The sequence below is a fragment of the Manacus candei genome, unplaced genomic scaffold (assembly GCF_025592945.1).
Source record: "Manacus candei isolate 608988 ecotype Guabito, Panama unplaced genomic scaffold, ASM2559294v1 h1tg000009l, whole genome shotgun sequence".
Lineage (NCBI taxonomy): Eukaryota > Metazoa > Chordata > Aves > Passeriformes > Pipridae > Manacus > Manacus candei.
In genome coordinates, this window is record NW_026138057.1 from 3058700 (window position 1) to 3073973 (window position 15274).

A 15274-nucleotide genomic window follows, 5' to 3' on the forward strand; every position below is an offset into this window, starting at 1 on the left:
TGCAAAGAGAGAAACACAAGCAGCAGGAATTGCTTTCTGCATCCCTCAAATATGGTAATGAGGGTTTAAAATTTTATAAGATACTTGAATGCAATTTTTCCAGGGCCTTCCCTCACTGTGTTTAGGCAGACTTAGGCTGCAGTACAAAAATGGTGTTGAATGTTAAACCTGTCATACCTGTCTCCAAGAAAGGTTTGTTTCAGGATCCGAGCTCCTGCCCCACTCTCCTCTTGCTTTAAAAGCCACGTAGCCACAGAACAGGGAAGTAAGACCAGACTCTAAGGTTCACACTCCCAACTCTGAACTACAGACACATTGTGAAGCATCTCAGCACCGCAACAGCCTTATGAATAAATCAAGATCTACTTTAATTTAAAACACAAGTGCAAAGGATTCACAACTACAGACCAGCAGGAGTGTTTGTTTCAAATTATAAATCTTTTCCAAGCCCTGCTCTTTTGCATAAAAAAAAAGTAATATATCTGAAATACATAAACATTTTAAGTCAAAAATTTTCCAGTGCAGCTAAGGAGGAGCTAAATGAATTAATTTCAATCAACTCCATCAGCCCCAAACTTAGACATCCAGTCTAGGCAAACCCCCTGTGACCCCTCTACCTGCCACAGGTGAGGGAGAGAGTGATTTCATCCTTCAGCAGGTGTCTGAGACAAGGGGGTGAGCCACCCTCCACAGGTGTTCCCTCCCCACAGATACAGAGCCAACCTACACGCTCCACAGACTGGGTGCCCACCCTGTGATGGCATCAGTGCAGATCAATTCCGTCCCAAATTACTTCAAGTAATCAACTGTGGCTTCAATTTTGAAGCAGGATCTGTAACTGGAGCAAATAGCAGAGGACAGAGATTATGAACATCTTCTGAAGAAAATGCAATTCTGAGGTTAGTTTCTGGCACAGAAGGACTGTCCCGAGAATAACTTAAATTCCAGTACATTTGCATGTGGAGTTTCAAAACAAAATCCCAGTTCCACATGCAAAAGCATATTCTTGAGACCTCACAACAACACACACCGTCACTGTACAATGTTAATCCTGACCTAGAGTCCAATTACCTCGAGGATCTCACTGACCAGAGAGTGTAGCACACAAAATACCTACAACTATGTTAAAAGAACTCAAAGAGCTGTTTAGACAACCAGAAACCTTTCAGATGCCAAGGGCTGGTGGAGAAGGGCAGACCAACAGCCAGACAGCAGAGATGTCTCCCCACATCCTGCAGCAGCCACAGGGAGATGGAGGTTGGACAAACACCTCCCACGAACACAGAGATCAATCCTGGGATGTGCAGCACAGCTCAAACTTTTCCATTCTGTCTCCTACAGCATCCCCAAAATGCCACCCAACAACTGCCTCAGGGCAGCATTTCTCAGCCTCTCCTGGGAGAAGGAGCTGGGAAAGCAGCCCCAGGAGCAGGCTGCTCACACCCCAGCCAGCACCAGAGGTCTTGCACGTGGTGAATTGTCAACCACAAGGACCTGGTGGTGGGAGCACCTGGTCTTCACAGAGTTCCCTTGGAGGCCTGTGTTCAAGGGTTTCCAGAAGCTTAAAATCATGAAATGGATTCAAGATTGACCACTAAACCATACACATTCCGCAGCAAAAGAGAAGCCTGTTGATGCAAGAGAGCCACTTAGAAACAAATATATACATATCACATCACTCCCGAGGGAAGTGTGGGCAGGTTTCCAGGTCCACATTTAACCCAAGGAAATTAAAATCGTCTGTGAAAAAGTCTCAGAGGAAAAAAATTCAAGTCTTTGTGCATCGTTTGACAGTTTAAAGGGGTCAGTGCCCCAAAATGAGTTAGCACAGGACTCCAGTGTAGAATGAAGGAAGCAAAGATCACATTTCTAACTGGGAAACATCATTCAGTTCAGTGGTCAGCAGCCAAGGTGTGCAGAAACTCACAGACATTCAGATACACAACTTCAGACTCCGCTTCAAACGCCATCCTCCGGCAGCAGTGATTCCCAAGGCATGGAATACCCGCTTTATCCTTGGTCTCACCTGGATCTAGTCTGTATTGATTGTCTTCAGCAAAGGAGAAGCCCCAGAAGGCTGCAAATGCACGGACAGGATTCACACTCATCCTCAAAAACCATCGCTGACAATTTTCAAGCACCATTCACAGGATGAAACCATCTGGGCTCTTCATTTTTTAGATTTCTTTTTTTTATAAACATTCCTTTTTCCCCACAATTTCCCCTCAGGCAGAGTCAGCAGGTGGAGGTGCGCTTCCTGTACTGTTGGATAAGGGGCACCAAACACTCTGGAAGTCCTGTCTGGAGCAAAAAGGGATGATCCAGAAGTTCTTGTGCTGTTGCTCTTTCCAACGGATCCCGTGTCAACATCCTTTCCAAGAAGTCTCTCAGAACTGGGGAGGTCTGTGAAAAAGCAACCAACCAAGTCAACCCTGCAAAGCCACCAGGCACAGCTCATGCAACACCAGGTTGCCCAGGTGGGCTTGGTTAAAGGGATCCTGCACCTTCCCCCTCTGTATCCCTGTTTTCCCAGCAATGTGACATGGTTCTCACACTTTTCATGTTAGGGACGTAACCTTCTGTCACTGGTAGGCACAACACTTACACAGGTTGTTTTCTTTCCAATGGGCCACAGCCAATTAAGACCAGCCTGCTGGAGTGTCGTTCCATCCAGATCACTCCTGTTTCCCATTTCATTATTTTCTGCAGTTCAGCTCAATAATTCAGCAAGATTCCTGCTACCTGAGTACATCCCTTGGGTGGGAAGGGTGCCTCAATTCATTCTTTTACTGGTCACAGATTGTGGAAAAAGCAGTTCAATAAGATTCCCAAACTGGTTTTGAGAGCCTGGAACCCTCATGCTGCTGGTGTAAGAAGGTGAAAAAGCTGCAGAACAGGTACCAAAAAGCTGAATGACCTCCCAGGTTTGTCCTTTGGAAGAGCTGCAAAAGCCTGGAGTAGCCAGCCCCAAGCACCACTTCCAGGCCCTGCACATCTCCTGCTGCTTTAATCCTCCGCATCGTTAAAACGGAATAAAAAATGAACTTGGCTTATATTTATTTATTTAAATGCTGTTAATGACATCCAGTTTAGGTTGGGGGCATTTTCCCAGCTCTGGCTCACTTAGAAGTAGAACATGAAATCCTGTTCACACTGAGCTACTGTTTATCTCAGGAGCCCTTTGGATGGGATCGCTGGAGGTAGAAGGCATCACCCAGCTCAGGATGAGTGCTGGGATCCAGCCTGTATCCCTGGTAGGGACTCTGCCCATGCCTTAGCAAAGCAGCAGGGACTGTCCCAGTGACACCCCTTGAACCTGGTGCACCAGTACTTCAGTCACTGACCACAGGAAGTCAGGGACTGGCACCAGGATGGAGGGCTGAGTTCCCCCAGGACATGGGGCAGGACAGCCCCTGGCCTGCAACCCAGAGATCTGCTGGAAGCCAGGCTGCTTCCCAGGATAACTGGAGTAGAGCAAGACTATGATCAGCTCTGGCTGTCACAGCCAGACAGCAGGGCCATGTCACCAAGTAAGGTGTGACCCAGACCAGGCTGGCTTTACACTGCCCAAGGAGGGCGAGCACTGGGTCCAGAATGTGACCATTACATTTTAATTAGTGTTGCAAAGGCAAAGAGGAGAGAGCAGCTGTTGATGTTAGTTCAGCAGTCTACTCTGTTAAATAATTCAGTTTTAGCAGCTGCAGATCCTCTGATTAACTGGAAAGGCTGGGTAGCTCAGGATGCTGCAGAAGCTGTTTGATCTCACAGTCTCAGCCTGGAATGAAAGGATTGCTCCAAGTGGGGACTGAAAGGTGATCACTGTTTCTTATGCCACTGCTACTTTTTCCTAAAAAACCATGAAGCCAAGTTCATCTTCAGAGCAGCTGCAGAGTCTCCACAAGCTCCTGTGTGTCCTCAGTTCTGCTGCTCTGACAATACCACAGTCTTTGCAGTCCTGAAGGCCGCAAAGCTGGAAACTCCTGAGGATCCTCCTGTTTCCTTCCCTGGAAGATGAGCTACTCTATCGACATCAGCAAGCTGGAAACTGCTGGGTCCAGCCAAGGCAGCTCTGATTTGCAGTCTCCATTTATGCCCAGGTGCCCTTACACTGTCAGCGCTATTCCCAACACAGCCACCAGCTGTCAGCAGCAGCCACCGAGGGCCCGGGGCCAAAGCATTTCCCAGGGAACGTCCTAGCAAGACCATTTCCACAGCCAGCTGTTCTGGGAACAGCTGATAGGGATGTTCCCCTGTGATAACCATCAGGTGTACAAGTGTTTGCCAGCATTCTCACCCTGTGGAAGTTCTTCAGTTTGGGAGGAGGACTGTCTCGGAGTCTCTTCATTGCCTGGACTGGAGAATCACTAAAGTAGGGGGGTTCTCCATCCACCATCTCTATCACCATGATCCCCAGGGACCAGATATCCACCTATGGGAGCCAATGGCACATCAACACACACAGTTCAGAGCAGCAGGTCCTTGCTGTGTTGCTTTCACCAAGGCTGAAACACTCCACCCATGACAAATGGTACCAAGTCAAACACTGACCCCTTGATGCTCTTGGGCTCCTTACAGCAGTTTAACAAAGTCAGTTTTGCACCCAGGACTGAGCATCAGTGGTGTTGCAACATGTAAAGGTCTGCAAGTAACTGCCTGTGCTACACCTGGTTCCTTGGTAAACAAAACTCATTAGTCTGCTGCCACCTGCCCGGAATTCCAGAGCTCCCATCCCTGCCTTCCCCGAGGTGAGCCCCTCAGAGCTCACATCTCCTCCCCTCCCTTTCTGGCACCCATTTACTGATCTCTATCGTGTCACAGGCTGCTCCTTGCTCCCATCTGTCCACAGCTGGTATAAATCTAGGCCAAGCTTCAGGTGTAAGAATAGAATAAGTTTATGCCTCTTTCCTGGAAGCAGAACAACCTATTTTTCTACTGACTTTGAAAATACTGCCATCATCACAATCAAATCTGTAGTCACGCTTGGCTTTGTTTTAAATAGTCTAGAGGCTCTTCCTAGAAAAGCCAATAGTTATTTTCCTGTGACACTTGAGAATATTATTTGCTCCCTCTCCTGATATTCGGGAGGTGTCCCTTACCTCGGTGGTGTATGGTATCCTGGCAATGACTTCTGGAGCCATCCAGTAGGGAGTACCCACCAGGGACTTTCTCTTGGGTACATCTTTACTGATCTGAGCACAGAAGCCAAAATCTGAGAGTTTGACCTGTACAAAGAGAAAAGCAACCAACCTTAAAAATCAACCTTAGACAACGCAGAGGGAAACACCACAGAAAAAGACATCAAAGGGAGTAAGAGGATGAGCTGCAAACAAGGGATTGGGAACAGAAAGGAAGCAAGAGAGGAAGGCTGCAGCAGCAGAAGACAGGAAACAGTCTGTCTGGGGACACATACCCTGCCATCCAGCGTGAGAAGGATGGAGTCACTCTTGATGTCCCGGTGAATGACCCCCTGGGCATGGAGGTAGGACAGAGCCTGCAGCACCGACTCACACACCGTGGCAATCTGCTCCTCGTTCAGCCTGCAATCAGGGACGGGGGAGCTCAGCTGGGCAGGGACAGGGCCCGGCCACAAGGGCACGGTGCGATTCTCAAGTTAAATCACAGGTATTTGGTTCCCTATGGCCTTTGCTATCTCACCTTCACCACTCTTCTATGGCTGCTACTGGTGGAAAACAGCTTTGACTTGATGGCTGGCAACTAAGTTTTCGTAGGTTTAATACAGAGAACTTGTATTTTAAATCCTGTATCTGTTCATTCTGCAAGATGCTGTTTCAAGCAGTTCTGACAGGCAGCAGTGCTGCTCGATGCCAAGGTGCTGCAGTAACTGGTGAGACAGCTCTTTTTAAAGCAAATATGGTAAAGCCATTGTTCACAAGGTTTATTGTGCAACCCTATCCAGAAGACATCTAAACACATTCTCTGATAGCTAATACAGGGATCCTTTGGGTTTTCCTGCACATACCTTGGGTACGCTCACACCTAACTAGAGGCAGCACAGGTTACAAGCAGAGAAGACCCTCCTGATTTCCACCACTCTCTGTTAGCACATGGAATATGAGCACCAAGAACCTCACCTTTAGGTTTAGATAATAAGAGGTGTACTTTCAGCCTGTCATGGATGGACTTTGGTTTCAGTCAAGTGTCTGCATAGTGTAAAACACATTACTGGAGAATTACCTTACTCCTGGAGATGCAAATCACTTATCCCCCTCAGTAAATGTTTAGTGACTGGAATGAGGGTATTTTCCTCCCTGGAAAAACTGCTAAAGGCTTACTTCTGATAAATGTTATGGTTAGAACAGATCCTGTTTCTACTATGTGAAAAAACAAGCATTCATTAACAGGTTCAAAGGAAGTTTCATAAAACCAATCTAGGCTGAGGTCCCACAATGGAATTCAGACTGACTGGTGGATATAAACACATGGGCCCTTCATAAACCTCTTCAGCAATTTTTATCTGTAATCCCAATGCCATCTAAGAGCTACAGGAGTTTCACAGGCTCTGCAATGTTGTAACTCCTCAGGATTAAGAGTTGGTTCTCAGACCCTGACATGTGTCTCTGAAGTCGGTGCTGGAGGGCCAGCCCAGCTAAGTGTCTCCAGGACACTCCTTCCAGGTGGAGGCTACAGAGGACAATGTGGCTTTTCACACCTCCCAAACACATCACAGATGTGCTTCCAAAACACAGAATCCAACAGAGCAATCCACCACAGGATCTAGTCTGAGCACATGAGTGAACCAAGGGTACACTATGATTTTTAAAAAACAAATACAATTAGTGTTAGCAATACTGCCTAATGATAACCAACTAAGATTCTGAATCTTCAAAAAGGAAAAGCTCATCCTACAAACTTTCCTGGTCAGTCTTTCCGTTGTTATTCCCTGCACCAGTTTCCAGCCTCGCAGGACTGCTGGGAAGCAGGAGGAGGGTGCTCCAGGCCATGGGTGGACCCCAAGGGCCATCTAAGAACAACTTCTCTGCCCTACAGAAATGCTTTGGGCATTAATGAATATCAAGTGGTGTGGCAATTTAGGAGAGTGTCCGGTAGCTGCTATCTTTAGGCAATGAGATTTGGGAAGGAGTCCAAATCTCAAGGCTCTGCTGCACTTTTCCAGAGGAGTTAGTGAGGTTGAATTTGTGGCTAAGGTTGCACCACTGAAAACTATCTCTGCATGCTCTTTAATACTTATTCAATGAACTTCCTGGACAGGATTCAACAAATATAGTAAACAGTGGTTTTTTTATGAGTGCAGTGTTTTACAGGGAAGGTCATCAAGGAGATGAACAGCGGGTACCTAAAGGGATCAGTACTGTGAAGGAGGTTCCTTCTATATCAGAAGTATTATCACATAATTCAAATGGATAACAGTTACAAAGTGTAGCAGTTTCAGGGCACAACAAACACAAGGTCTCAGAGGGAAACTGCTCTTCCCAGAAATCCCCACTCTGTTCTTGCTCTCAGGTGTTGATGTTTTTGATTTTGCTTCGTACCTGATTTGAGACACGATGTCTGTGAGGGCTCCCCCCTGCAGGAACTCCATCAGCACCCAGAGCTCCTCTCCCACGAGGTAGCTCTTGTACATCTCCACGACATTGACATGCTGATAGTCCCTCATTATCACCACCTGGAAATCCACAGGGAGCAAGTGACCACCACAAAAGCACTCACAGCACCCAACCCTCCCCAGCCAAGCAGGACTCACAGCCCCATGGATGGCAGTCCAGGGCAGAGCCCCCATCCCCCAGCAGTAATCCTTGGTACAAGCATAATCCTACTCAAAGGGAGATGGCCCTGCTCCTCCCTGTTTGCCGTGCTGGCTGTTCCCCAGCCACGCCCTCCCTCACCTCGTTGAAGAGGAGCTCCCGGCGCTGCTGCTTCCTCAGGTCCATCATTTTCACGGCCACCTGGCGCCCCGAGTGCTTCTCCCGTGCGATGCACACGATGCCCGTGGAGCCCTCCCCGATCTTGATGTAGTTCTCCAGCATGGCCCGCGGATCCCCCTGGTCCACGACCATCCTCAGGGCAGCTTTGAACTGCTCGTGGGTCACCACCACGGGGTCCTCGCCGGCCGGCTGCCCCTTCCCAGCGGAGTCGGGGGGCAGGTGGAGGTTGCTGGAGCTGGTCTGGGTGTGCCGGCTGCGGGGGGACCCGGCTGGCGAGGGCCGGCTCAGGGGCACTGCCGCCGCCTTCTCCACTGGCGGGGACTTCTGGGGGGTCTCGGCTTCCGAGACCCCCCTGGGGAAATCGGAGGCGGGCGGATCTGGCGGGAGAGACTGGGCTTTGGCTGCAGGGCTGCGCGGGGAGCCCCACTGCTGGGGCCTGAAGAAAGTGTTAGGCTGCCAGAGGAACAAAGGGGAAAGGGGGAAAAACAAAAAGGCATGGTTGGGTTAACAAGCAGAAAGGTCAGGAATCAGTTTTGTGTCATTCCACTCTGCCCTAGCACAACTTGGAGCTGATTGGAGTCAAGAGCTCCAGGTCTGCCCAACACATGCTTGGATGAAGGTCTGCTTGGATGCAGATCTTCAAGAACTCCTCCTTAGGGAATGGGTGCTACACTTTAGGGACCTCCGAACTGAAGCAATTTAAAGGGAACCTTTTAAAGCACATGCTTTAAAAAAACCACCAAGACCCAAAACCCACAGAAAAAAACCCAGCTGCTAAAAAAGCATTCCAACCTCACCACCAAAACTCAGGGGCAACCTGTGCTGCAGAGAATTTGAAAATCCTTTATCCCTCTGTGCCTCTGATCTTCCTCTGTATAAAAGGAAAGAGGATTCATGCCAAGGCTGTAAATCACTTTGATGTCTTGGCCTAATTCCCTTGGGGTAATTACACTCTGCCTATTGAAAACTCTCTCTGCACTTTCCACTGGTACCTGCAGAGCATTCCTGTCGATCAGGCACAGAACTAGCCCTCTGCTTTGGGAAAAGCACTGGGATTCAGGCCAGCTGGAGACAGCCAGCCTGAGACTCCAGCTACCCAGAGCCACCTGCCACCTTGGCGGCTCCAAAGTGACCGACCGTGAATTTGGAGGTGTTTGGAGACATCCCACTCCAGTGCCACACAGGCCCACTCCTGTTCAGTGTAGTGAGATCACAACCCATGGGAACATGGCTTTGGGATACACATTCCCATGTGACCACTACACATGGGTCTCCCAGGAAGGATAAACCTTGTCATGCTCATACTCATCCTGGCAATGTTGATTAATTAAAATGCGACATCTAGCAGGTGGGGTATAAAATACATTATGTACTTACATGTGTATATGTAAAATATACATAATATATGTATACAAACACATGCAAAATAATAGTGGAGCTGTTTCAGAATGAGCAAGCCAATCATTTGTATTATAGGGAAAAATTACTTCAAAGCAAAAAGCATTTTCTCTCTCACAATTCAGAGAGATTATTAATAAAGTTAATAATATGAGAATGAGAACCAAAAACTGCCAACAGAGACTTTTTCAGAAGAAGAATCCTTTTCCCATCTCAGACAGGAAATAATTGTATAGGATTTAATTCCATGCACTTTGGGTTTTAATCAAGGATTTTTGTCAATAGCAGGATCTGCATAAGCCTCACAAACACACAGGACTCACTTTCACACACACACAGGCCCTGGAAAATGCCAGTTAGTGGCATCAGGCACAGCACAAACACAAGTGGATGTCAGGAGCTCCTTCCTCCCCGAGTGCCAGCTCCACCCCTGCACTCCTGTGCTGACATGCTCACAGCAACACAGCATTTATTTTCCAAATCTCATTTTGTCTCAGGAGAGAGAATCCAAAAAGGTTTTCTGTAACCCCGAGCGTGCAGGAGGGGCACACAGCACATGTGCAGGCTCACACAGGTGTGTTATCTCCTGCTCCCACAGCCGACAGCCCAGTGGACACTGGGCTCAGTCCTGGGACACTGTGAGGTGTCACTGGTTCTCCCACTCCTGTCTCCCATGTTGGGTTTAAAGGAAGGTTCACTCAACCTTCCCATGTGCCTGTTATGGCACCCACCTCCTAGGAAAGTGGTCCAGGGATGGGACAGAGCATCCACATGTCCAAGGTCAGGTTGGACAGGGCTTGGAGCAACCTGGTCTCGTGGAAGGTGTCCCTGCCCATGGCAGGGGGTGGAACAAGATGAGCTTTAAGGTCTCTTCAACACAAACCATTCTGGGATTCCATGGTTCAATTGTATCCCTGTCCCCTTCACCTGCAGTTACACATTTCTCACACATCATCACCTCCACCTGAGAGGGAGACTCACATTGTCACCACCGGAGGCTGCTAAGAACACATCAGATAAACAACTCCCAGCTATGGCACAGATCCCTCCCTGGAGCAGGGAGATGGACTAGATAGCCCCAAGGTCTTCCCTGCTCCTCTCCTCTGACAAATACCTGGAGTTCAAATGCACCCAAGCACATCCATTTAGCTGGGAACCTCTGCTCCTGCTGAGGATGGCAAAGACACTCTGGCTAGGGGAGACACAAGCGGCCAGTTCTAGGTACTCCAGCCAGTGTAGATGAGCCCAGAGTCACTGAGACAGCAATAAGTGCAGCTTATGCTACACAAGAACTGCATTCCTTGAGAATCCCACTGCCTTGGAAAGGAAATCCACCGTGCCCAAAGCCACGAGCCTGATCCTTATGCAAACTGCAAGAAGCAGGTTGGAGACATCCCCTGTCCCTGCAACACACTACAGAAGAGTCAGTTTGGTTGGGATGGTGGTTCCTGTCATTATCTTCCCAGTTCAGGGACTCTGGAGCTGCTGCAAATTAGCCTGGCCCAGTCCCAGCCCAGCCCAGACTTTGAAGGCAGCGGCCAAGCCATGGGAAGTTGATAGGTGCTGGGTCAGCCTGGGAAGGAAGAGCAGCAGTGGCTGCATTTCCTATCCAGATCCAGAGATCTTCTCCCAGTTCAACACAAAGTGAGTCATCCATTGAGGACAGCTTTCCTGGGGGAGCTGTAGCCATGAGCTGTCCCACCCTTTCCAGCAGCCAGCATTTCCTGTGTGACAGCACCGTGGGTGCCAGTGCAAACCCTGACAGATACAGCTACACTCAGCCCACTCTCCGAGGCAGTTCTGGTTTGCATAGGCAGAACAACACATTACTAATGGAAGCCACAGTCATTTCCCAAATGGCAAAGGCTCCCTGATGCCAGTGGAATGGCACTGCAGTTATGCCTTTACCTCACAGAAGGGCACAAGTGAGTAAGTCCCCTCATCCTTGCCAGCCCACGCTCCTGCAAGTACAGCTCTGCCAACCAACCCTTCTCCCAGAGATCTGGCTGAGCTGTGCCTCACAGTGCATCCTGCGAAGCACCAACGGACCACACATTTCCCCGGCCCAGGACCATTTGGAGTCCAACGCTAATCATAACAATAACAGATGGCTGCACGATGTTTGCAATTAAATTGGTTCAGCTGTGTACATAACCTCTGGAACCGTAAAGTCAACACTGCACCCACTCACAACTAGGGAATAGCTCTTACCTTGATCTGCAGGGAAGAGCCCGGCTTGTTTGAGGCGCTGGATGAGGGGAAAACGCTGCGCAACAGCCTCCTCTTGAGGCTGTTCTCCCGGGATTTGGAGCTGGGGCTGCCCTCCCCCGAGGGCCTGGAGCCGGCTGCTCGCTGGGCCCAGCCCTCCTCCGGGCTCCTCGGCCCGGCGTCGCTGTCCCCCGGCACAGCCGGCACGTGCTGCAGCGCAGGGGTGCGCTGGAGGCAGCTGCCGTCGGCATCCTGGAACTCCGCCGGGCCCAGGGACTGCGCTTTTGTCACCATCCCGTTGGGATGAGACTGGCCTTCCAGCCGGGCTTTGTAGTCCGGCCACATGGTCTGCCTCCGGGCCACCTTGGAGCCACCATTGCAGCTGAGGTAGTTCCCATACTTGTCTGCCCAGTCTGCTTCAGGACTCTGGAGATACATGTCCGGGGGTCTCTCATCCCCGAGGAGCCCCAGGGACTGGGCTCTCCTCCTGCTGGTGGGGCTCCTGCCCCTCAGGGTGTTCGAGCTGATGGCAGAGAGCTTCTGGATGTCGTTGAGCAGCCCCGAGATGTAGCCTTCCACTTCCACAGTGCTGCCCCGTACCACGGTCTGGGAAACATGGGGAAGGTGGGAAACGAGTAAAAAAGTCACAGTTGTAACAATTCAGGTTCAGTTTATCTTGCCAAACGTTAGATTTTGTTTATAGAGCCAAAGAAGACTCAAGGAATTTAGGGGAACATAATTTTTCCTGCCTCTTTCTCATTGTCCTTTACCGAGGGGGGGAAAAAAGGAATCTTTGGGTCACACTCTGCTGTCGGAGCAGAAGTGCTGTCAGCCCCAACAGTCAATTCTGCTGCTGTGCTCAGGCTCTAAAAGGCAATATTAGAGCCAACCTGGAATATTTCAACTCTCCTGGCTCTCTTGTGCTGAAACTGTGTGACACTACATCACTAACAGCTCAACAAGCTCCTGAAATATTGGTTCTCAGAAGTTGCAGCATGCTGCAAGCTCCATCTGCAGAACCCATCTCGCTGTTCCAACACAAGGTTCATCTCTCCCCTGAAGCACTCCCAGTGTTGGAATCAGCCTCCCCCAGTCTGCTTCTCCCCAATTTCTGCTAATGCATCTGCATCCTGAGCAGTGCAGAGCACACTGTTCCAGCTCTGCATCCCCCTCTGCTCTGCCAAGCCACTCTAATTAAACCCCGCACACGGGGTCACCACAGCTCACAACTGCCGTGTAAGCACCGGCTGCAGAACAAGGCTTCCATCCAAACAGGCACCAGCTCTGGACAAGCAGGACACTCGAAGCTGTCAATATATAATGTAGTGCTCTACCTTGTTTTTTCTGGAACTGAAAAGCTTACAGAAGCTTTTTTAGCGCTGGGAACCAAAAGGTTCCATTTCTCCACAGAAATTCGCAGCATAGGATCACTCCTACACTTTCATGAATCTCTGCCTGAAGGAAAGTCCTTCCCTGGAGTGACAGCAATCTCCTGTTTGCTAACTGAGCTCCAGGGATCTACTAAACATGCTGTATTAATTACACCAAGCCTAATATTTAGCTGGTGCAACACAGCAGCTCCAGTAATTTCAGCAGAACGCCACCACTGCGCTCCGACGAGCGCCTGGTTTGCTCAGCGTCTGAGAATGAAAGGCACAACACAACATTTCTGTCAAACAAGGTGAGGGAAGGACAACCCCACTCATTCCATGGCACACACACCAGCTGCAGCTGGAAATTCTGGTCTTCACTCTACTCCCTCACCACACACACATTCCTCCACGGCCCAGCCGCAGCCACGGAACAACGTGCTGGGGACACGAACTTGTTTGACCAAATTGGACAAAAGTCATTCCAGAGAGACTTGTGTGTTCTCAAAATAAGAAGTCTCCAAGAACATGCTGTGGCCTCTCTGGAAAATCCACTCTAGTGCACATCTCCTACTTAGAAACTCCCTAAAATTAGACTCAGGTCACTCCCAATAAGACAGTCCTACCCCCAGTGGACAGGGAAGATGGCACTTAGCCTTGCTTTGCTGCTGTGTATAAAGGCTGCATCAGATTAATGAAGAAACATCCACATTTGAGCCAAATCTATCTGGAGTGCTCTTACATAGATCATGCCTTACTGAGCGGAATTGAGAAATTATTTTTAACAAGAAAAGCCCCTTTTTATAAGCTACACACAAAAAAGGAACAACTCTGACAGCTGAATCCAGGACTAAGTATAAGGGCTTGGTCAATTAGCACTTAAAAAAAAAATCTTATTGACTGGTATAATTGAACAGGAATTAATTCAAATGGAGTTTACCCAAAATACTCAACTATGCGATGCAGTCTCAGAGAGTATTTGCACTTGGACTTACTGGGAAAAAAACCAGTGTTAGTTTAAGATTCTCCTCTAGTTCTTAAAGCCTGTCGGGTATTCTGTCCTTGTTCTCTAAAGGCTTTGCACCTCCTTTCAGCTTTTGCCACGCTCAGCTTTAATAAGTCACACATGAAAGTACCAACCAGCATCAGGCTCAGGGCAAACGCCCGGAAATCTCTTCATGCACATTCCTGTTCTGACAGCGATGCCTGACACTGTTTTTGGAGTAGCCTTTGCCAAAATGGCTCAGTTTGCTCTGGAAATGCCATTGGTGCAGTGTCAGGAGCCTCACTCAAGTCAAGGTACAGGAGAGTGCTGTCATTTCCCCCAGACCCACGGCCCCACACCCTGGGATTGATGGAAATTGGGTTGCTTGATGTGATTTGTTCTTGATAAATCCACACTGGCTGCCAGCTATTACCCTGCTATCTCCTTGGAAGTGGCTGCAAATAGATTACTTGCTTATTTGTTCCACCCTCTTTCTGGGAATAGAAATTATTCTGACTGATCTGCAATTCCTTGAATCTCACTAGGCCCAGCTGACTTGAAAATATGCAACTTCTTAACTAAGTCTCATTTCTGTTCATGTTCTTTTCTTATTCCAGCTTGCATTCCCATCCCTTCATGCTCGTGCTAATTGTGTCAGCCCTCTGAACACACTTAATAAAGGCTGCAGAAAAATCATTAAACACTTAAGAATTCCTGGTGTCATCTGTTATTAACTTTCTTCCAAGATCAGCAGTGAGCAAATTCTTTCCTTCATCCTCCTTCTCCTCAGTGCACTTATGATGTCTCCTCAGTGCCCTTTATGTTCTTTGAGAATAACATCTCTTTTTGTGCCTTGGCCTTCCAGTTTTGTTCCTACATAAATTTCTTTTCTCTTTGCCCTTTATAACTTGACCTAGTTTCCACCCTTCTGAGCAATCCTCCTGCAGTTTAAGCTCATTAAAGAGCTCCTGATCCAACCAAGTTGGTCTCTTATTACACATTTCATCTCTGCTCTGGACTGTGCTCCTATCTCCTACTATATTTTGAACCTCAAAGCACATTCAGTACACCAGGCAATACCTCCTGCCTTTTTCTTTCACCTGTTCTTCCCGAGCAAGTCTTTCCTTTACAAATCAGCATTCTGCTCCAATATGATGTGCCATTTCAGCTGCAAGTCTGATTATGTATAAAACTTACATTATACCAAATATAGTCCCATTTAGTCCCCATGTTTTTAACACCTACACACAAAAAACTAAATATATTCATCAGATGGCCAACTCTTTTTTATATCCCTCCTAAACCCCAAGTAGTAACATCTCTATTTGACAACTCACCTTTCAGCTTTTAAGCCACTGGAGCATTTTTTTTTTTAAAGAGAAGAAAAACTTCCCACAAGCTCCCAAGAC

At 48.4% G+C, this 15274-nt stretch overlaps 2 protein-coding genes across 12 annotated transcripts in view; one reads left to right on the forward strand and one right to left on the reverse strand.

The window, feature by feature from the left end:
* Window positions 1–15274, forward strand: part of LOC127466299 (keratin-associated protein 10-1-like) — a 101523-nt gene that overhangs the window by 11960 nt on the left and 74289 nt on the right. The gene's annotated exons all lie outside the window — the stretch shown is intronic.
* PAK6 (p21 (RAC1) activated kinase 6) overlaps window positions 1–15274 on the reverse strand; it is a 43964-nt gene that overhangs the window by 1399 nt on the left and 27291 nt on the right. For 10 of the 11 annotated variants that reach the window (XM_051776992.1, XM_051776991.1, XM_051776996.1 and 7 more), the window contains 7 exons: window positions 11514–12116; window positions 7866–8357; window positions 7512–7645; window positions 5411–5537; window positions 5097–5222; window positions 4295–4429; window positions 350–2403 (listed from right to left, as the gene is read on the reverse strand). In XM_051776992.1, the coding sequence (XP_051632952.1) occupies window positions 2236–2403; window positions 4295–4429; window positions 5097–5222; window positions 5411–5537; window positions 7512–7645; window positions 7866–8357; window positions 11514–12116 (1785 nt within the window). In that variant the 3' untranslated portion in view covers window positions 350–2235. Of the gene's footprint in view, window positions 1–349; window positions 2404–4294; window positions 4430–5096; window positions 5223–5410; window positions 5538–7511; window positions 7646–7865; window positions 8358–11513; window positions 12117–15274 lie in introns of those variants that run through there. The other variant, XM_051777001.1, reaches the window with a different exon arrangement.